We start from the raw sequence: 22819 nt of genomic DNA, 5'->3' as shown, positions 1-22819 counted from the left end.
AGCGCTCACCTCGTCTTCTCTGAACAAGCTGTTTTCCAGATGTCCCAAACAATCGGAAAGGGGATTCATCAGAGAAAATGACTTTACCCCAGTCCTCAGCAGTCCACTCCCTGTACTTTTTGCAGTATATCAGTCTGTCCCTGATGTGGTTCCCCCTGTGACTTCTTTGCTGCCCTCCTTGAGGCCAGGCCTTGCTCCAAGAGTCTCCACCTCACAGTGCGTGCAGATGCACTCACACCTGCCTGCTGCCATTCCTGAGCAAGCTCTGCACTGCTGGTATCAATTTTTCTTTATTCACTTGGATATTTTGATCGTTGATTGATAGAGTAATGTGGGTTTCATAACCTAATAAATTTAAATGATTTATGTTATAACAGCAACAAGCAAACATTTTTTTTACATTTACACAAATATATCTAATATTTGTAACTTGAATAAGTAATAAATTCAGAGATATTTAACATTAAGGAGTAGGTACATTTATACCGTGGGTAACCATTATGCTATGATGTGGCCCGTGGTGAAAATAAGTTTGACACCCCTGGTTTAGAGCATCCAATTAGAAGACCATTACAATAGTTCAGTCTTGACTAGACAAAAGCATGGACCAGCTTCTCTGCATCAGCTAATGAAAGTAAGTGTCTCAGCTTGGCAATATTACGTAAATGGAAAAAGGCAGCCTTAGTGACATTGCATATATGTGTGTCAAATGAAAGATCAGAATCTATAGTAACAAGTTTTTTGCAGCCCAAGTAATGGAGGAGGAGCACAACGCCTCAAATGGGGCGAAGAAGCTAAAAAAGCCTTTCAGGCGCTGAAGGCAGCCTTCACTTCCACACCTATCCTACAGCAGCCTAACCCCAACTACAGCAGCCTAACCCTAACTACTGCAACCTAACCCCAACTACAGCAGCCTAACCCGAACTACACTTTCTTTGTTGAAGTAGATGCCTTGGATGTCTGAGCCGTACTGTCCTAGAGGGCGAAGAAGAGAGGAGGCCTGAAGCCAGTAGCCTACCTCTCTAAAGAGAATTATGGAGTAGGTGATGGGGAGCTGCCAGCCATCAAGCTCATACTTGAGGAGTGGAGACACTGGCTCAAGGGAGCGCGGCACTCCTTCGTGGCTGAACCAATCACAAAAATGCATTTTTTGCATGTGAAGATGTTTCCTTGCTTATTCCTGATTGGCTCTTTGAATCATATAAAAATCTGCCGAATTTGACTGCCCCAAACAGTTCAGTAGTATATGTTCAGTTAGTGTGAGCAAAAGGCATGTATACTGGTAAACATTCTTCTGAGTTTAAACTGACTTCCACATGGTAATATTTGCTTAATTGTGGATTTTCATGCTTTAATGTTACTTACCTCTTACATAGGTGTTGCTTAAATTATTTTATTAGCCGTTAGTGGTTAGGCTAACTTGGTTCTCCTAAACCTGCGCGAACGGCAGAAGCGTTTATACTATTCACATTCTGTGCAGTGTTGTCCGAAACGATATGTGGTAGCAGAGGTGGGACCAAGTCAGTGTTTTGCAAGTCTCAAGTAAGTCCAAGTCTTTATCCTCAAGTCCCGAGTCAAGTCTCAAGCAAAGACAGTGAACTCAAGTCAAGTCTCGAGTCAAGACAGGCAACAGTCAAGTCAAGTCCTAAGTCTGAAACTTGGAATTTCAAGTCCTTTCGAGTCTTTTTTTTTTTTAACCAATGTTGCAGGTATATTTTAAATGTAAATAATAGACATGTGTTCTTTTTTAAATCTGTATTCTCCTCAAATCTTGATAAAACATGTGCAACTGAAAACACGAAGTATAAAAAAAAATTTAATTACACCTCTTTATTGCACAGTTCAATTTGTTAAAATTAGCTGCAAAAATATTCATACTTTAAACTACAATTTTCCAGAAATAAATATTCTGTGAAAAAGTCATAAGTAGAACACCATGTTCAAATAAAAAGTGCTGATATTTTCAAAGTACCATACAAATAACCATAACAGCATTTTTCCCTCTCTTCTCTTATCTGGTTTCTTGGAGAACATGTGTGTCCATGTGTGAGTGACACAAGACAAACAAATATAAGAACTGAACAATTAACAGGAATCAGGAATGCAACTTTAGACATTTCAGTAAACTATTCTGCATTGCATTTGCAAAAGACCAAACTGGCCAAAAGTCTGTATGTCATTTGTGCACGATGAGGCCGTAGAATGATGTCCCCATAGCTGAAAACTTGCTCCACTTTTGTCAATATATTTTTTTCTCGACGTAGATGTCTTCAAATACACAATCCATGCTGAGATAGAACTGGATATGATGGTGACAGAGAGAGGCTCTCTTCCCTGAGTTCAGATACAGAACCCAGGGTTGCCAACTCTCACGCATTGAGCGTGAGACACACGCATTTGACCGTCTTCACACGCTCTCACACCACACATCCGATTTCTCACGCCGAAAAAAAAAATCTAGTTTATTTACCTCTGATCCTTATCTATGATTCAATGAGTTACTAGTTCGCTCTGGCACCAACCACTGGCGATCGATCGATCGCGATATAATACTTAATTTGTGTCCATTTTACACCCCGCCCGGTAACAATTCACGTTCGCTGACCCCCCCATTTGATTGGTTGTGCTGCAGCTCATGCACACACACACACACACACACAATGTACAGAGTGTGGAAAAGCAGAGGACCGGTCTGCGTCAGAAGGACGGAAGTGAAATTAATGGGGCGCACTTTATAAATATTAATATGCGTTTTAAAATTTAGATTTGGGGTAAAAAAAAATCAAGTCTTTGCAAGTAAACAGGTTCAAGTCCAATTCAAGTCCCAAGATATTGGTGTAAAAGTCCAAGTCAAGTCTAAGTCTCTGAATATTTTTTCAAGTCAAGTCAAAAGTCTTAATATTAATGACTCAAGTCTGACTCGAGTCCAAGTCATGTGACTCGAGTCCCCACCTCTGTGTGGTAGTATAAAGAAACACCCCTCAAAAACAGGGGAAGGAACATTTACCTGATGAATTTTAATGTTGCATTGTGTTTCAGGTTTGAAAAGTGCTGGAATTTAGGCTAAAGTACTTGAAAATACTTGAAATTGTAACTACTTCATTTCACAACAAATGGCTGTCTGACTGAACAGTTCTCTTGTATTATGTTAACAAATAAGAACCTCTTGTAATTCCAGGATGAAACATGAGAGAACGTGAAGACGTTAATATTGGGCGTTTTGAAAATAAACAACCATTAAATAATGTGATAAAAAGCGAATTATTTAGAATAATTTGAATACATGAAACTTTCTTGTCCCGGGCCCCAGCAAGACTGTCAACGGGCCTGGTTGTATCATGCTTTAATATTATTTGTTCGTCCATTATTGTAAGTAGAGTAGTCCTTCCTGTGGTGTGTCTTAAGTTTAATATTTCTTGTATTGTGTTTAAAGTGGTGTTTCATTTAGTGTGTTGCTTGGTTGCCGTGTTGTCTAGCTTATGTTTGATCTAGTGTAAATTCTCCTGTCCTTAGTTGTTCTCTCTTGTTCCTTTTGATCTTTGTTTAAATTAATAAATAAATTAATATTTGCATTTGCGTCACACCCGCCCCCCTTGATTCGTTACAAAATGACTGACCTCATTAAAATGACGCAGCAAGTAGATGTGACTTCCACTAGCCTCCAAACGCCCCGGGTTAACAAACACTTTCAAGACAGGGTAACCAATCTTCAGCCATTTCTTGTAAAAGATCCCAGAGTCAATCCTATTTGCCTACCTTCCCTAGCTCTCTGCCCTGAGACTTATGATGGAGAGAAAACATCGGCAGACCTATTCGTCCTACAAAGTAAGGAGTATTTCAGAGTGCTCACTTGTCCTCCACCTCCTGACAATATACTTGTTTTGTTTTTACGTTCTCTGCTGGTTGGTAAAGCGCTTGAGTGGGCGGACATAATCCTTGCCACCCGCATAGAAGAGGCATGGACGGTGGAAGGTTCGCTGGAATGTCCTCAAAACCTTTGCTCCCACGACACTGGGTATCCTCCATGACTACCACGCTCGCCTGCATCACTCATGACTCCACTCCTACCAGTATCACCCCAGTCTCCATGCCCAATGACGTCTGTTCGGTGGCCCCGCCTCCCGATGACGTCTGTTCAGAGGCCCTGCCTCTTGACGACGACGCCTGCCCGGCATCCCCGCCTCTTGACGACACCTGCTCAGCGTCCCCGCCTCCAGACGACGTCTCCTCTGCTGCCTCAGCCCCCGACGACGTCTCCTCTGCCACCTTGGCCCCCGACGACGTCTCCTCTGCCGCCTCGGCCCCCGACGACGTCTCCTCCGCTGCCTCGGCGCCCAGGCTCCCCAGGGCTTCCTCGACGCCCAAGCTCCCCAGGGCCTCCTCGGCTCCCAAGCTCCCCAGGGTCCCATCTACATCCTGGCTCCGTAGAACCTCCCTTGTTCCTCCTGTTCCTGCCTCCGGCCAGCAGACCCCGCCAGCTTCCACTGTCTGTCGGCTGGCCCCACCAGTCCCCTCTGCCCAACAATTGGCCCCTGCAGCCCATAGGCCGGTCCCACCGCTCCCTGCGGCCCATAGGCCGGTCCCACCGCTCCCTGCCTGCGGTCTGTCTATCCGTCCTGCCGGCCCTTTTGCCGTCTCGGCCAGTTCCACCGGCCCCCTCGGCACGTCAGCCAATTTCCCCGGCCCTTCGGCTGGCCTCGCTGGTCTCCAAGCCTCATCAGCCTAGCCTGCCGGTCTTCATGGACCCTCCATGTGCTCCTGTGGACTTCTCTGGGACTGCACGGGCCCCATCAGTGACTGCTTTACACGCCTGTTGGCCTGGAACTGATGCAGTCCCTCTCTCTGTTGATGATGTTCCCCATGCCTGTCCTGTTTTGCACCTGCCTGTGCTCCCTTTGTTGCCCTGTCCCATGCCTGGTTTTCTGTTGGTCCCTATCCCTGTGTGTGTGTCTGTTCGTGTCCGCGTGTCTGTCCCTGTGTTTGTGTCTGGTGGTTTCCTCCAGGTCCCTGTGCCCATCTCGGTTCCCCAGATCATTACGCACTTCGTCCCCGTCCCGGTCTCCATTGTCGTCCGCCTGTTGTCTTCTGAGTCCCGGTCTTCCCCTGTGTCCGATCTTGTGCCCTTGGCCCCTTCTGTTCTGGCTCCCTCGGTTCCGCCTCCTGTTTGTGTTCCCTGTCCTGTCCTGTCTGGTCCTGTTCCCGTGTTGCCTCCCATTCCTTGTCCCTGTCCTCCCTTACGTCTGGTTGGTGGCCTATTACGTCCGTCCTGCCCAGAGTCTGTTGTCCCTGTCCCGGCCTCGCCCGCTGGTCCCCCTCAGCATCGTTGTGTTCCTGTCCCCAGCGTCTGTTCCTCCCTCCCTGTTTGGCGTGCCCAGGAGTTGCCTGTACCCTCCCTTCGTTACTCCCGTGTGCTGGTCTGGTTTGTTCTGTTTGTCTTCCCTGTTTTTAGTTCTCATATATTTTTGCTGGTTTATGTAGTTGTTCCTTGTTAGTTGTGTTTTCCTTCACATCTTGTTCCCCTCCCTCTATTTTATGTTTTCTTCGCTCGTATATTTCTCACCGTCATTCTGTTCCCCTTAGTAGTTAGGTTCTATTGTAGCCTTCATTTTTCGCTTCTAAGTTCAGGTATAAATTCTCTGCATTCTAGTCTTTTTGCTTTCTAGTCATTCAGTTTATCAGTCCTGTTTGTGTTATGGTTGTATCATGCTTTAATATTGTTCATTCGTTCATTATTGTAAGTAGAGTAGTCCTTCCTGTGGTGTGTCTTAAGTTAAATATTTCTTGTATTGTGTTTAAAGTGGTGTTTCATTTAGTGTGTTGTTTGGTTGCCGTGTTGTCTAGCTTTATTTATTTAGCTAGATTTATGTTAAAATTAATAAATCACATTAATATTTGCATCACACCTGCCCCCCTTGATTCGTTACATGTTTATATATATATATATATATATATATATATATATATATATATATATATATATATATATAATAGGATTATGTATTGTACTATATCTGACCCCTAGTGATCACGAGAATCATTTAGAAAGATTATGAATCTGAGTCTGAGCATTTTTTCAGGAATTAGTGTTCTCTTCTACTCTTTGTTTATCAAGCTTCTGAATGTACATGGGGTTGGGAACTGTGCTCTCAGTATAATGATCTCTAAAGTGTATCTATGTCTCCCAGCTGTGGCTGCCTTAACATTCATGAGCAATGCAACATTTTCAGTGTCAGTGCAAATGAAAGCCACTCTGAAAACTCTATGGTAAGATTAGTGCATTTTAGAATTTTGAAATATGCCATCAAGACCTAGAAATCGGCATCATATATGGAAATGTCTGATCAGGCTTATTCTCAAGTTGTAAGATAAGAAAAAGAATTTGATTAGTCATTTGCAGGCTTCTCCGCATGTATTGACTTAACATATTAGCAAAAAACAGTAGTCCTTAACTTTGGTGAATCAGTTTAATTCTCATGATAATTTCTCACAAAAAGCTCTGCTTTACAGCACCTCTTTGAACCACACGTGTGATGCCGCTTTGTACTTCAGAGCATAGCAAACTACAGTTTAACATCATCAAGAAAATCAAAAGGTATGTTGCTAAGTGTTGGGTATAATGAGTACTTTATAAGCAGAATATCCTCAACCCAGTTACAGAGGCTTCCACACTGCAGACCTGATCTTTGATGTTAACAAGCCATGGCAGCAGTGATGTGTAGGATGGCACACTAAATGACCTGAATAAAATGGAATACATTATGCAAATTCCCCAAACAGATTCTGTAAGATTATTGCAAATTGTGCACTATATTGACTCAAGTACACTTACACAATCGAGATCTTTTTAAATCACTTTACCTTGTGTGTGCTGTGTGAAGAACACATTTTTCTGCTGTGACTGACTTTTTAACCCGCAAAAATTACTTGAGGTAACAACAGAGAAGGCAATGAGTGTGTTTGCTTCATTTTCAACAATAAATAAGTCATAGGTCACTGCATGGAAGATCCCTTTTTCAAATGTGTCTAAACATTAATGAAGATACACTGCTGTGTGAAATGATAAACACAACACACTTGTAGATTAAACAGTATGAATATGGAGGTAAGGAATATAGAGTAGGAATATGGAGGTAAGACACATGCAGATATAGCACCCTGGTGATACTATCTTCAGCTTTAAAATGAAGTCATAGTTCATCCCAGCAGGTCCCACGTTTTGATCCTTTTTCACAGCAGTAATATGACTACATTTTGTTCTTGCAAATGCAGTCTGTGTTTCAATATATAGTAAGCTAGTCACAACACACATTTCTTTGACCATATTTTCAAATTACCTCCATTTGCTTCAGTGTGTTCTCAATGATTTGTGGGTGGTACTATATCAATACAGGGACCATGTAAAGGGCTGCGGCATGTCTCACATGCTATAGCTTGTTGAGGTCTTCAGAATAACTTAGTATTGACATTTTTTATTGTTATTCATATCATGTACTGAGAAACTCTTTTTTAAATGTTGCCATGGTTGACCTGAGAAACAGCACTTTAGGACACAGAGTAAACATGACATGATAACAAGACTCCAGGCACCATGATGACAAGACATCATTTGCTCTGAGATTAGACTGGATTGAGTCGCAGGTGGAGGCGGTTGGCAGGAATGATATCCTGACAAACACTGACATGTTCAGTCAATGTTTCACCACGAAGTTACCTGCAATATCTTTGGCTCTTTGCTGTGCATAGGAGCTGATGGTGTTTCAAAGGCTACATTTCCCAGGTGACTTATACAGTCACTGGATTATGTTAAAGATGGTTATGAATTACTTTTATACTAACCCAGCCCACCCTGAGCCATACAGTAAAATCAAAAACATGTCCAGATTCTGCTCCGCTTAGCTGGAACTAATGCACATGTTCAGATGAAATGAATCAGCTCACAGTATGTAGTTCTAAATATATCCAAGTCTTTTTGTACATACAGTTCATACAGCTATTTTTGAACATCAAGACTCACTCACACTCTCTGGACTGCCTGTACAACCCAGTCTGAAGTTAGCAATCATCAAGTATGGCTACGGAATTCAAATTTAAACCAATTTTAAAAAACCCACCCAAATAAAGGATTATCTTCAGTATGCGGGAGCAGCTGACAGACAGTGGATGTTAGTCATGTCATTAACATCCTAAATGCTGGAGATCCAGGGTTATTAGCTGATATCCTCCATGTTCATTCTGCCTGGGTGATGCACACAGATGTCATCTGCAATCTACTGTCAAATATACAGACATCCACGTAAACATGGACCATTGCTGAAAATAGCTGAAACGCAGGTGCCTTAATTACAACCCGTTTTAAGGTTCTGGATGTAGATCTTCACTTTTAAAATAAACTACCAAAATGTAAACAGTACTACATGCTTGAGAAATTGCCCAATTTTACAGAAATCCCCCTTCACCGCCTTCATTTAAAAATTTACTGTTCATAAGCTCTCGGAGCACAAATCTCTGCCTTAAGATATTTGATATTTGATGATATTTTCAACACAGAAAATGCAAATGAAAAATTCATTAACACATTTAAATGCAATATAAAACCTAGAAGTTGTTGCTGTGTAGGTTAATTGAATACCATGCATTCTCTTTATGATCTGCACACATGATCCATTATACTTGTATATACAAGGGGGAAATCTGTTGGAACATACGGCCTAATTACAAGCTTATTAAAATTCAGTCATTAGCCACTACACACAGCAGACAGAAATAACAACTGCTCCAAGACAATGGTCAAGTAAATTTAATTTAATACAGAATTAAACTGAGGTTTCAGTTAAGTCATCTAAATTCAGCCAGAAATTTAGATCTGGTCACGTTACCAGTGTATTTACAAATATTATTGAGTACAATTAATTTTGTCATATGTCAATATTGTTTTAAAATTTTAGATGCATTAATTGGATTTCAACAACAAATAAACCTTCCTATAAACCATGTCACTTTAAAATATATTCTTAATATATTTATTCTAAATTATTTTCCCCAACAGCAAGGCACAACAATGAATAGAATGACAGGATATTTATGACAATACATCATAACATAAACGACTCATGACAAAAAAAAAAAAACAGATTTTACCAATATACTATATAAAAACTTTAACATGTTTAACCAACCAGAAATCGTCCAATCTTTGTGAAAATGCAGCATGCAATAACTCATTCAAATGCACTGCGCAATAACTACATACATGTCCCTCATACTTGTACAAGCATTCTGTAATACTTTTATGGAAACAAATAACTTTCTTTAATCTCACCCTTTCAGAAGAAAAAGGAAAATTGAAACTCATTATTTAATCTCTACTCCCAATATCCTCCAGTGTTCACCACATGCATGGATCTTCTGGTAGTGTTCATGGTTTAGCTATGGAAGGTTCTTCTTCAATTTGCTGTAGCACAGTGAGCTCACATGGTGGTGGGCTGTGCACCTGAGAAGAGAAAGCCATTATGTTTTCAAACTATGAATCACTAAATTAACCAGACATGTATTTTATCCACTGAAATTTGCCTTACTTTTGAACCGAATATAGCAGGTGTTACAGTACAGCTTTTTGTTTCGTATTCTGACTTCAGCTCCAGCTTGTGAGCCTCCAAGATCAGATTTGCATTCGATGCACTGAAACCCAACACAAAAGGATACAAAATAAAAGGCTGGTCAAAACGTTAGGCACATACGTGCATCTCCTTGATTTTTGACTCACAGCTGTACCTGGTCTTCTTTGGCTAATAAGGGAAACCTTAATGAGAAGGGAAACTATTCACCAACAGCACCAACCACCACCGGGCATTAAACTCAGGCTCAAAGATGTGTGAAATGCTAAGAAACGATACATTGTGTGGCCGTAGAGGCCCAGGAAATCAGCTCAGATTTAGCCATATTGCTATGAAGGTGCACTGGCTTCTTTGGCACAAATGCATCCTCACAATCCAGTTGTAACCATGGACACACAACCTGAAATGGCTGATTAGTGCTATTTCACGGATGACTTAAAGAGAATGATGGCTGGTGAATCAGCTGGGTTTTCATAACAGTTAAATAAAACATTCAGGGAATTCAAAAGACATGTTGGCATAGTTATTTCCTAAAGATGAATATTTAGGATTAGTGATGTGCCTCAGTTAAATGATGCTGGTATGTGTAATACTTGAGTAGGTTTAGCAGAAAGGACAGAGTAAGGCAGGTTAGTCATCAATGCAGCCAGGTTGATCTGAATCCCCAAGATTGACGAGTTTGGGTCTCTCACCTTAAAGCAAGGTAAATGATAACAGAGCCCCAGGGACTCAATGATCATGGCCGCTCCTTTGCCCAGTGGCATGTCACAGAAAGTACAGATTTTCTTGCCACTGATTGACCTAGATTACAGAATGTAAACATTTCCTAAGACACCAGCAAGAGAAAATACAACATCATTCAACAGCTGTATGGGCCACCACATCCACTTAATGGCTGTGTCTTTGTCAAGGCCCCTCCTAGTCAGTACACAGATACTTCTTTGCACACTGGCTGATTATGGAAAGCACATCACTATTGCACTGACATGTATCATTGCTGCTGCTTTGACATAGACTGGCAGACTGAGACAGTACCTGTTCTTGGAAGGAGTGTGGTGCTCAGGCTCTCTGCTGCTGTTAGGGGTCTGGTGGGGATGGGACCATGTCTGCTTGAGGGAGTTCAGAGACTGGGATGCAGGCAGGGTGGCCGAACCTGGACGCCCACCACGGTAGGCAGAGCTGGAGACAGCAGAATGAGGCTTGCTGTAGTCTGGGATGGAGGAAGTGCTGCCCGGGGCCCACGACATTCTCCAGGCAGGCCGGTTTGTGTCAAGGTTATCCAGGGACTCACCTCTATGAAGTCGATAGGGTAACATTTGTTTTCAAAACTCAAAACATAATAAAAATGTATATTAAAAAAAATTTAATTTTCATTTTCATTTCAGTTAATGTTAGCATATATACTATTTTTCAAGAATTCATTCATAAACTTCAAAATAATGCAGAGGTAGATAGGATAGTTCACACAAAACTTGAAGCATGTCACGGTTTGACGACTTCTTCACACAAAGTTTGGCTATATACCCCACCCCTGAGCCATGAGGACACACACTGACCTCCTCATGGGCACACTGACGGGCTCGTTGCTGGTGCTGGTAACAGTGCTGCTCTGGCGGATCCAGCTGCTGTCTGTCAGTAGTGGAGTCTTCTTCTTCATGTCTTGGATGACCTGCTGCCTCTCCAGCTCGGCGTGAGATAATGGCTCCTTCTTCTTCTGGATGTCCTTAGTCAAAGAGCTCTCACCCAGACCACCACTCACCACTGGAAGAAATGAAACATTATTTCAGCAGGTCTACAAATTATTATGAAGGGAAATATTCAGCATATCCCTCCATGTCCAACAGAAAGCAGCTGTGAGCAGACATGGTGATTGTTAATCAAGGTGTGGTGATCATCAATTAAGTGGTGAAGACAGGACACATGCTCAATCAGACTTGATTGGATTGATCACTGATCATTGATCAGACTGTGATTGGCTGGGCTTCTTGATGGACACGGTCTTGAGCTATGGCCCACCTCTCTCCGGGTTTCTGTATCTCATAGCACTAAGGATCCTTTTCCTTTCTATTTCCAACTCAGATGTCGCACGCTGTCTTTGAATTTGAGGAGTGTTCTTTCTTCTGAACTCCTCCTCAAGGAGCCAGCTGGCCAGGCCCCTGTGCCTGCTATAGACACCTGCATACACCCGCAAAAAGACTCGGACCCAGTACAAGACTAGCAGGACTAGCTGAGGACCAGGCTATGTACACCGAGGTTCAGCAGGTTTGTATACTGTTGTGTGGGAAAGGATCTAACGTGTTCCAAGTCAGATCAAGGGATCCATAGTGTCAACAGCAAAAGTGGAATAACTATTGCAAATATACTGACCTTTAATGTCTGTTTTTTCCATTTCATCAAGCTCTGGGGTGGACTTGGACATTGTCCTGTACAAAGTGAGACAGAATGATTCAAATAATGAACATTTATCAAAATTCAGTTAGCATACTAGCCAGACTTTTTGTTCTAATTAGACAATCAAATATATTTGGTGTGTGCATATTTACAGTCTATATATTTACCTGTGTGAGTAGGATAGCTCAGGAAAAACATTTGTATAGCCATAGTCCATATCACTGTGATCGAACAGCAGAAGCAGCACAGACAAGCCGTGTTTTATTTCATTCACATACAAATGGACAGAGTAACACACACATGTGAATGAACATGCAACACAGTGTTAGGTATGTGTATCATTCCGAGCACAGTCATGCAGTGATGGTAACAGGTCTTCACTGTCACACTACTGACTCTACAGTAGTGAAGTGTGCAGGACTCTCATTCATTAGACACATGGATATGATGTTGAGAGTCAAGGCAGTGCAGGTGAAGCAGAGGGCAGAGCCTCAAATAGCACGTACACTTTTACATTTGCTGGGCACCTGAAACACGAATTTAACCAAAACCATCAGCAGAACTTTAGTCAAACCCTCAGGAGTCTAAGTGAGGAAGCTGCTACTTACTTCTCCTGAAGTCTGTTATGGGCCTGTTGGCGCCTCCTCTCTTCCTCCTCTCTCTTCCTCCTCTCTTCCTCTTCTCTCTTCCTCTGCATCATCTGGGCCTCCTCTCTCTTCCTCCTCTCATCCTCCCTACACCGACGCTCCTCATCCTCTTCCCTCTTCTTCTTCACCTCTTGCAGTCTTATTTGCTCCTCCCTCTTTCTCTTCTCCTCTTCCAGTTGTTTTTGCTCCTCCCTCCTTCTCTTCTCCTCTTCCAGTCGTTTTTGCTCCTCTCTCCTTCTCCTCTCATCTTCCAGTCGTATTTGCTCCTCCCTCTTTCTCTTCTCATCTTCCAGTCGTATTTGTTCCTCCCTCTTTCTCTTCTCCTCTTCAAAGCGCTCTTGCTCCTCCCTCCTTCTCCTCTCGTCTTCCACTCGTTTTTGCTCCTCCCTCTTCTTCACCTCCTCAAGGCGTTCTTTCTCCTCCCTCCTCCTTCTGTCCTCCTCTAAGCGGTGGCTCTCCTGCTCTCTTCTCCTCTTCTCCTGCTGCTCTTGGGGGGGCACTCTGGAGGCCTCCTGCTCTTCCAGAGTGGAGTAAGGGCCCTTTTCATGTCCATCAAGCTCCAGGCTCCGCATCTCCTGTAGAGTGGAACCACAGAGGAGAACATTACACTCACGGTCCCACACTGGCCCCTGGGTAGGGTGGCTATGGACACATTCTCAGAGCGGTCAGGGTCGAGATTTTAAGCATGAACAAACGTTATTCACAGTACTAGTACAGCCAGTGATGTCAGAGTTGATGTGCTCACGTCTTCGTGCTGTCTGGTGCCCTCCTGTGCAGCCTCTTGCTGGGCTCTCCTGAACTCCTCTTTTATCTTCTCCTGATCCCGCCTGTACTTCTCCTGTAGAAAAAATTTACAAACATTTCCCCATATGGCAGGTCCTTCATTATTTTTGTACAGTAAACTGTATTGTGTCCATCAATGTGGGATATTAGTCATCTAAAAAAATTATAAAAATATTTAATTTGCCTTAAAAGTACAACTTGATATTTTTCACATGAAAATCAAGCACCCTTATATGAATAAATGTTTGTTTAACTACTAATTAACACAGCAGGTTGTAGAAGCCTTCAGGATGACCTAACTTCACCCATCAGTAGCATGCTGGTCGTGACACAGTTAATAGAGTCATTCACAAAAGTGCCTAATGGAGAGCTCACCTGTAGGAGGCGCTCTTGCTCTTTGTGCCACTCTTCCTGACGACGGCGCTCTTCCTCAGGGTCCCGGGACCAGCGGCTGGAGGAGCTGGGGGGAGCGGGGAGAGGAACCTAGAGGAACACAGAGCAAGACGCTGCCATTTAATCTGCAAACGCCCACAGCACATAGATGAACTAGATCAGCACATAAATAAACTAGATCATCTCAGTATACAAATATGAATGGAGTTTTACACACAGGCAAAGCAGATTCATTTTACATAAAAAATGCTAGCAAGTGTAAAACATTCTCAGCTCCAGGGCAGAGCAAAAACTCCTCTTATGATTTACGCACATGAACTGGCACACACACACAGACACACACACACACACACACACACACACACACACACACTGGCTGAAAAACATTTAATATGAGGAACCACTTCACTTACATCCAATGTTGCACCGTCAGCTCCACCTACAAAAAAAAAAAAAAAACTTTCAGCAAGGATTTTGTCAATTATGTTACTGAGAGAGAATTTTGCGAACAGTTCAACAGAACTGAAATCTGTTGAAATCTACTGAACTGAAATATGGAATTTCTCAGAATACCTACAGACTGAAAATTATTTGTTCCCATATTATATATATATAATATGGGAACATATATATATATATAATATGGGAACATATATATATAATATGGGAACAAATAATTTTCAGTCTGTAGGTATTCTACTATATAATATAATATATATAATATAATATATAATATATATAGTACTATATAGTACTATATATATAGTATATTATTACCAAACTTCTAGAAAATATTCAGACCACATGCAAAGAGCTGGAAAAAAAGAAACACCCAAAGCCCGCAATCCCATGGATGACCCACAATCCCATGGATGACCCACAATCCCATGCCACATGCCACATGCAACCACTGGCCATTAAAAAGTCAGCATGCCAAATCCCTGCTCAGCACAGCATGCAGAGAGGCAGAGAAATATGTCGTGCAGCCTGAACACCATACCACACTGTGTCTTACTGTACGGCCTGCAGCCCCAGCCTTGCAGGCTAGTTCTAAAGCTTCCTCACAGGCCTGTCATACTTGTGGAAGCAATGTGCCAACCTCCTGGGCAGAGGACGATAATCCCAGATGTAACAGATGTTGGCCAAGTGGGGAATACTGAATGCTAAACAAATTCTTGATATTTCTATTGCATCATTTATGCATGAGAAGAGATAGTAGTGTACTGCAGAGGCAATGAGGAGGAATTATCCTTCCTCCAATGTGGCGCCTCAGAGGGTCTTTGGGTGCTGATATGTTGGTTTGGTTCTTGACGTGCACTTTTCTTGATTATACAAGATAGCATGAATCCTCAGAATAAAATGAGTCAATAAAGTGGTCTGAATGAACTGGTTTGTTTCATTCTTCTGCTCTTCTGCTTTGGGGCTACTGCAGACAGACCATCAGTGTGTTGATATGGAGGTGTACACACATGCTTCACACATGCTTACACCTGTTTACCACAGAGATCTGACTGCAGTCCCTGCCGAGCCTGAGAGAAGTGCGCATGGTTTATGAAGGTTTCGGCTGCGACGAAGAGGATGATGTCAGGAGGAAAGCCTAACACTGCCCGGCACCAGAAACCCAATGCCAGCCGGGACTGTGCATTTACCTTGTTCAAAAAACTCTGATCTCCTTTTTAAGTTTTTCAAAGCAATGGGTTCTGATTCTACATGAGAGATAGAGAGATTAGAGCAGCACATACATCGCCAATAGAATACAGAACTCTATTCTGACCTACAGAACTAGACTCACAGGTTTATATTTAGACATTTCAGTAAGACAATATGATACGTGTCCATCTTTGTTAAACAATACAATTCGTTTTGGTGCAGTTAACAACTGCAAACAAACTTGGACTATGACCATCTGATGCTCCGAAAAACATTGCTTCAATATGCAAATCTCACAACTGCATTTACACCTGGTCTTTTCATGAGACCACTATATGGATTACACCCTGATAAGATATTAACACCATTTCTAACACTTGGTAATCAAAAGTGACTCTAGTCCCTTTGAAATCCTATTGCTGTGTAGTAGCAACTGCCACAGATCAATTTGGGCATTAGATTGTAATGAACACTGGTGGAACATATTGTGTTGGGGACCTGCATGTAGTGACAGATCATTTATGTTGTGATGTACTAATCTGGGCGGAGTTTTAGTTGTTGAAAGAGACGGATACATTTACACTATGATAACATCTGGCTAAAATGCACCTCAAAACACAGCCTGTGTTCATTTACACCTGTAAAATCATGTGATAATACCCATCTGGATAAAATGCATGAAGTGATCAGGTGCAAACAGGTTCAGTATCTCAACAGGCATTATATACATCAAGCATAATACTCTAGCACAAACACAGGAGATGTCCTGTGTGTTTTCCATCCAGGGCATCACCTGCCCATCAAACCAGGCAAATCTTTGAGAAATATGTTTTACCTTTGTGTCTCAGTGTCACTGCCTCCTGGATTCCATCATTAACACCATTAGAAGTCAAATCCTACAATAGTGAACCCAACAGTGATGATTCTAAAATCTCTATAGCACGTGCTGATAGCAATAGGAATACAAAAACACACAGTTCATGTACTGCATAGTGAACACTCGCCTTGGAAGGCCGGGAGGCGATATCCAGAGATGTCAGAGCCGAGTCCGTGTTTGGGCGGGAGGTAAAGTCCAGGTTGGTATTGTAGTATGTCACAGGGGGACCTAGAGGATCCACACCCGTCAGATTGATGGTCTTATGGCTTTTAAATGGAAGGGAAGGTAGGTCTCTGGCCCAGTCTGATAGAGGCATGTTGATGAAGCCATCCATTTAAAAAACACAGAATTAGCAACTATAGTAACGGACACGTTTACACACAGATGTGGTATGGAGACGCCCTCATGGAGACGCCCTCATGGAGACGCCCTCAGCCTCTGCTGAACTACGGGCTGAAGAGACAGACCACCTTCCCCTGCCATGCAGACCACAGTCATCTACACAAGCGCTTTACCAACAAGCTTAGAGCTCCCAACACATCTTACATATTGTTCACATATGGGGACATGTATGCAAAGAGTAGGAATAATAATGTGACTCTCAATGCTGTAAGATTGTTGGTAAGCATACAGTAAAATAAACAAAACTAAAACACCCCACTATTGCCACAGAATCACATGTACCATGACGGGATTAGTTAAAAACAGCCTTGCTGACGCTGATTGGGAAGACAAAACACCACCATACAGACACAAAAGTATAAGGAAAAAGACCAAGAAAGAGTAAGAGAGGCAGCTACAGTAGCATATAGACGTATAGCGTTTAGCATATGTGTGTGTCATGGAGAGGTCACTGTCAAACACTCATTCCATGTTAGTGAGTGTAGGACACAAAGTAAGAACAACAAGCATAGATGTACATGCATACACATATATACACACACATACACACACACACACTCGTTTACACACATGCAAACATACACACGCATACACACACAGAAAGCAAACAGATCTTTGCAAATATCAGCTAATAGACACTCCAATGCATTGAATGCAGGTGAGCTAAATTTAGACTAATACAAAACTCAAATACATACATTCACTTAACACCAGGTATTTCCCCAAACGCTAGAATTTTTTTGCCTGCCACTTGCCATATGCAATCATGTTTTTACCTATCGGGGCCTAATTAACAATTGTGGGTTACCCACAAACATTTTTGGAAAAATACAACAAGTTTATAACTTCGTCATTAATCCCAAAAGTAAACCAACATTCAGACAGCAAGTGGGGGAAAGAAGCACCAATATCAGACTATTTAATGATCAGATATCTAAAGAAAAAGCAATAATGTATAATTGTTGCAAAATGTGATCTACAGGCATATGTAAGCAAATTAAATATTTATGTTCATGACAACACAATTGGAAAAACACAGAACAAGTGGCTTGCATGGAAGCCTGGCTAAGAAAAAGGCACTTCTCTCCAAAAGAATAAGGTAGTAAAATTACATATGAACAAATCTGAAAGGTTCTGGAACAAAATCCTTTGGACTGAAGAGAGCAAGGTGGAGATGTTCTATCATTACAAACATGTATTATCTAACATCATCTTGGCTTGTTTTGCAGCCATAAGACCAGTGAAACTTATACTAGCATATACTGGAGACAAATGTGAGGTCATCTGTGCAGAAGCTTAAATCGGGCTGACAATGAGTCACACAACTATACAGTGATCCCAAAACACACCAGCCAATCAACATATTAACAGATATAGAAGAAAAAACATCAAAGCGTCTGGAATGGCCAAGTCTGGTCATCTCAGTATCACCACTGAGATGCAGTGGTAAATCTTAAGAGCTGTGCATAAACTAATGCCCTTACTCACCACTGCAGGAACGTTAAAGAGTCCAAAATCTCTCCAAAATGATGTGGGAGTCTGATAAAGTCATACTGAAAACTCCTATAGGACAAGATATTTTCCCACCTGTTTCTGAATGTTGGTTTAATTTATAGAAAAAAGGACTATATATTGAAATATGATAAATAACTCCCTGGATTTAAAGGAAATTGTACTTAATTTTTCCTTGCCTGAATGTGCAACCAAGCAACTGGCAACACAGTCCAGTCACTTTTTTAAAACAATCTTTATCATTTTTGCCAGTTTGTTCAAACGATCTTTCATTCTGTTGTTTGATGTCACATAGCTCCACCCCCAAGAGGATCCTCCCACATAACTGGTTGGAAAGCACTTTAAACCTGACCAACAGTGTGTTACCAAACAATCACTCTGATTGGCTATTTTATAGCATGTGTCACCGGGTAAAAGAAGAATTCTGCCATTCTTCCTGCTCAGTGAGCATGTGGCCACCTACACCCTTTAAGCAAGCCTCACCTCTATGCATTGGCACTAGATGAGCTGCTGAAAAAAAGATTCTTTTTATAGAGGTGTTCCTTCAGCCGAGAGGCTTAGGGTGCAGGGAGAAGGACTCACTGTTCCTGCCATATCTGCGGATGTCCATGAACAGGGTGCCTTCCTGCAGGGCCTCATTCATCTTCCCATTCCACTGCTCATAGCTCATGTCTGCCACCTTGTGTCCATTCACCGCCAGAATCTCATCCCCCACCTGCAGGTGGCACAGTTCTGCTGGACTGCCTACACACAAGCACATGGACACACCCATTAAGATAAAGAGAACGCACCACACATGAACGCAAACACATCCTCTGGGTTTTCATCAGGAAGGTGCTCTGCATCATCTACATCAAGCTTGGCCTAGTTTTTGGTTTTGGAGTGAGACACAACCTTCATTCTCAGCTACATCCAAAACTCTTTAAGAGATCAAGAGGTGGGGAGTTACTGCTGTGAATTGATTTCTAGGGCTACTAGTTATATCCACTCCTCTTATTTACTAGAACCTCCTCAGCACCAGACATCATTGCGGAATTGAAAGCAGCTTGGCTTTCACAATAGCAAGAGTTACTTTGCCAAAAAACTGAATTCTTTTTGACAGACACCAGCTCCCCAAAATGTGTATCACAAAGGTTTGGTTCCAAGACAGAAACAATCCTGATTGTTACATTACAATAAGACAGGAACAGTAACAGGATATCCTTTTCTCGCTTTTCTCCAACATTGACAACGGCTGGTAGTTTTTACCACATATAGATTTACAGCTGAAAGTCATCTGAGCACATTACACAACTACCCTTCAGCTGCCCGCCTGCTCTCCAAGTGCCCAGTACACGCCTGTTATTCTGAGGGGCTCATTAGAAATGACCTAGAAAGATTCTGCCCTATATAGTCTTAGCAAGAGTTGCAGAGTAGTTTTCTTTTACCAGCGGAAGCAGGACACTGAGCTAAAGGCAATATACCTCCGCTCATCCCAGTGGACTTAGTGAAGATAATGACAAATCAAGCCATGTGTTACTGCTAACTTCCTTGTCTCATTGATGACCTTTACAAAAGCCATGATTACCCTTTAAAAGACACATGCATTTCTTTGTTTTTACCCGCTTGTATAGATTTGACATGAGCCGCTGTGGAATCCCAGCTGGTCTGGAAGCCAAAGTCACGGCTACTTTTGGGCTTCTGAGTCAAACTGATCCTCATGTCACTGTAGTTCTCCTGAAAGACGCAGAAGACAGTGGAGGTGGGGTTACACACCTCAGCGCTACACCTACGTTGACAGAATGAGACTCAAAACGGGATCTCCGTCCTAGTGGATCAGAATGGGTGGTAAGGTTGGCAGGGTAACTCCATGTAACTTGCCTATTTTGCATTGTAATTTTCTTAAGATTATATTTTGTACACATATACATTCCACTTCTACCTAGGATATAAAAATGATACAGCCACTATTACAAGGGATACTGAACATTTACCTTGCGACTTACATTAGAAGATACAGTCATCATAACAAGAAATTCATGTTAGTTCAAGCTCGAACGCTAGTGAGTGGGTGAAGATGACGAGAGCAGCTGGAAACGAACCTGCTGTGTGTTGCCGACAGGGACCGTGGGTTTGGGCTGTGGAGACACTTGAGGGGCGACGAAGGCGGCTGGCACTACTGGAGCGGAACGCTCCTCTTCCTCATCTTCATCACTGCTATTAGCAGAGCTGCCCTGGGATGGAGTCTTAATCTCTTTTGTCGGTGTTGGATTGCGCTGAGGGGCCACAGTTGTGTTGGAGCTCTCGGTCTCCCCATTGAAACGCTTGAAATAGTCGTTTACCTGCAGCAGTAAAATCAACGGATGAGTGCTGGCAATATACATACACTACACTCCATATGAAATTCACAGGAAAAACATTATATATATGATGCAGATTATATTGCACTCATTCATGTTATATATTTTTATATAAAATTTTTATTTTGTTATATCTTTTACTATTATTCTCAAATTTTCCAGCATACAATAGCCAGAAGCTGAGACTACGTATGTAGCAGACATATTTAAGACTACAAAGCTCATCTTCAAAGCGTCAAGCACCTCACACAGCATCCCAGCACCAGTATCCCTGCACCAGTACCCCAGCACCAGTATCCCTCCACCAGTACCCCAGCACCAGTATCCCTCCACCAGTACCCCAGCACCAGTATCCCAACTGGATCAGCATTCTGCATAATTCATCTGATTTACACTTTAAACAAATCAGATACTAACATGTAGGTGTATGCAATAACGTGAAAAGCCATCCTGAAAAGCCTTCTTGGAGAATGTGAGGACATTACTGAGAAACTGTTACCTTGGGGGCTCGGGGCAGGGAGGAGACCCGGCTGGTCTGGGTGCCAAAAGGCCTTGGCGTGACTACAGAGGTGAGCCGTGTGGAATCTGATTTCTGGTAGTTCCTGGGGAGGGAGGCAGAAATCTGAGCCACTGCATCCTGCTTTCTGTCCACCAAACTGGGCTTGAACAGAGCCGAGCTCTCCTCACGCCGCCTGCTCTCAGCCTGCTGTCTGTCCACCAAACTGGGCTTGAACAGAGCCGAGCTCTCCTCATGCCGCCTGCTCTCAGCCTGCTGTCTGTCCACCAAACTGGGCTTGAACAGAGCCGAGCTCTCCTCACGCCGCCTGCTCTCAGCCTGCTCTCTGTCCACCAAACTGGGCTTGAACAGAGCCGAGTTCTCCTCACGCCACCTGCTCTCAGCCTGCTGTCTGTCCACCAAACTGGGCTTGAACAGAGCCGAGTTCTCCCCACGCCGCCTGCTCGAGCTCTCCTCCCTCTCCTCCCTCTCCTCCCACCGCCTGCTCTCAGCCTGCCTGGGTGCAGCCACGGGGTTGGCGGCCAGTTTGAGTCTGCTGGTGGGCTCCGGGGCGGTGCGGAGGAACGTGCTGCTGCTGGCCTCGGTGTGTCTTTTCTGGCTGGTGATGGCTGGAACAGGGTCATCCAGGAGGCTGCGTCTGCTGGTGCTGCTGGTGGTGCTGGTTTGACTTTGCTGGCTGGAGCTGCTCAAGTCTTGGCTGGAGGGGACAGGGCTGAATGAAGAGTCCACCTTGTCTGACTCTGGGCTGCTTGGCTCCTCCTCTCTCTGGGATGTCCCAGAGGGCAGGACGGGTTCGTAGGGGTTATCAACGGTATAGCTGCGGGACGGTAATGACCTGGTCCTGGGTGACGGCTCCTCAAAGACATCCTGGTCTTCAGAAGTGGAGAAGCTGCTGAAACGACTCTTAAAACTGCCTGGCTCACGGGTCTCCCTACAGAGGAGTAGAGGGAAGGAGGCATAGAGGAGAAGAGGAGTGGAGGAATTGAGGAATGGAGGAATAGAGGAGTAGGGGAGTAGAGGAGAAGAGGAGTATGGAGAATGCTCCAAACAAACAAATTTATAACTTGAATAAAACACCAGGTAGGTGCTAATTAAGGGGAAAAACATAAACTAGATTTTAAACCACTATAAAAATGTTGAGTAGATGATAAACAAAAAAAATAGCTTTGTGCCTTTGCATGCAAGGATGCGTGTGTGTGTGTGTGTGTGTGTGTGTGTGTGTGTGAGTGTGTGTGTGTGCCAGGTGCAATTTACCGCTCCTCCTCCATCTCTTTATAGGTCTTGGTCTTCCTGGTTCCTGCAGTGTGGGTCTCGTTCTGCTCTCTCTCTTCCTTCTTCTTCACTATATCAGAGTTCAAACTCTTGCGCCTGTTTTTCCACTTGGTGAGATCCTGGAGGAGACGGAAGAGCAGCCGTCACCCTCCATATCTCACAGGTCCTCCGCTCACACCTGCAGCTCCAGCAGGTGAGGTGGAGACCAAGAAAGACGGAGGAGAGTGAAGCACGGAGGAGAGTGAAAGGCGGAGGAGAGTGAAAGGCGGAGGAGAGTGAAAGGCGGAGGGAGGAGGGCGGAGCGAGGAAGGCGGGGTGGACTACTTTTTTCACAGTGTCCTATTTGTTTGCTTGGAACCATCCGTCCCCTGTGCATTAGGGGCCTGTATGTGACCTATTTCCTGTGCAGAGAAAAAGTCCCT

At 43.2% G+C, this 22819-nt stretch overlaps 1 protein-coding gene across 9 annotated transcripts in view; it reads right to left on the bottom strand.

The window, feature by feature from the left end:
- Positions 1-8787: 8787 nt before the first annotated feature.
- Positions 8788-22819, bottom strand: part of lmo7a (LIM domain 7a) — a 28945-nt gene continuing 14913 nt past the window's right edge. The window contains exons 6-26 of one of the 9 annotated variants that reach the window (XM_076985416.1): positions 22380-22516; positions 21961-22056; positions 21108-21210; positions 20351-20590; positions 19871-19985; positions 18852-19013; positions 16483-16658; positions 16314-16374; positions 15478-15534; positions 14242-14267; positions 13811-13918; positions 13398-13490; positions 12614-13227; positions 12173-12226; positions 11982-12037; positions 11631-11789; positions 11171-11375; positions 10650-10907; positions 10307-10415; positions 9576-9678; positions 8788-9490 (exon numbers count right to left, since the gene is read on the bottom strand). In XM_076985416.1, the coding sequence (XP_076841531.1) occupies positions 9468-9490; positions 9576-9678; positions 10307-10415; positions 10650-10907; positions 11171-11375; positions 11631-11789; positions 11982-12037; positions 12173-12226; positions 12614-13227; positions 13398-13490; positions 13811-13918; positions 14242-14267; positions 15478-15534; positions 16314-16374; positions 16483-16658; positions 18852-19013; positions 19871-19985; positions 20351-20590; positions 21108-21210; positions 21961-22056; positions 22380-22516 (2955 nt within the window). In that variant the 3' untranslated portion in view covers positions 8788-9467. Of the gene's footprint in view, positions 9491-9575; positions 9679-10306; positions 10416-10649; positions 10908-11170; positions 11376-11630; positions 11790-11981; positions 12038-12172; positions 12227-12613; positions 13228-13397; positions 13491-13810; positions 13919-14241; positions 14268-15477; positions 15535-16313; positions 16375-16482; positions 16659-18851; positions 19014-19870; positions 19986-20350; positions 20591-21107; positions 22057-22379; positions 22517-22819 lie in introns of all 9 variants that reach the window. The other 8 variants (XM_076985408.1, XM_076985412.1, XM_076985411.1 and 5 more) reach the window with 8 other exon arrangements.

Source organism: Brachyhypopomus gauderio, unplaced genomic scaffold (genome assembly GCF_052324685.1).
Source record: "Brachyhypopomus gauderio isolate BG-103 unplaced genomic scaffold, BGAUD_0.2 sc40, whole genome shotgun sequence".
Lineage (NCBI taxonomy): Eukaryota > Metazoa > Chordata > Actinopteri > Gymnotiformes > Hypopomidae > Brachyhypopomus > Brachyhypopomus gauderio.
This window is presented reverse-complemented; position numbering and strand designations above follow the sequence as displayed.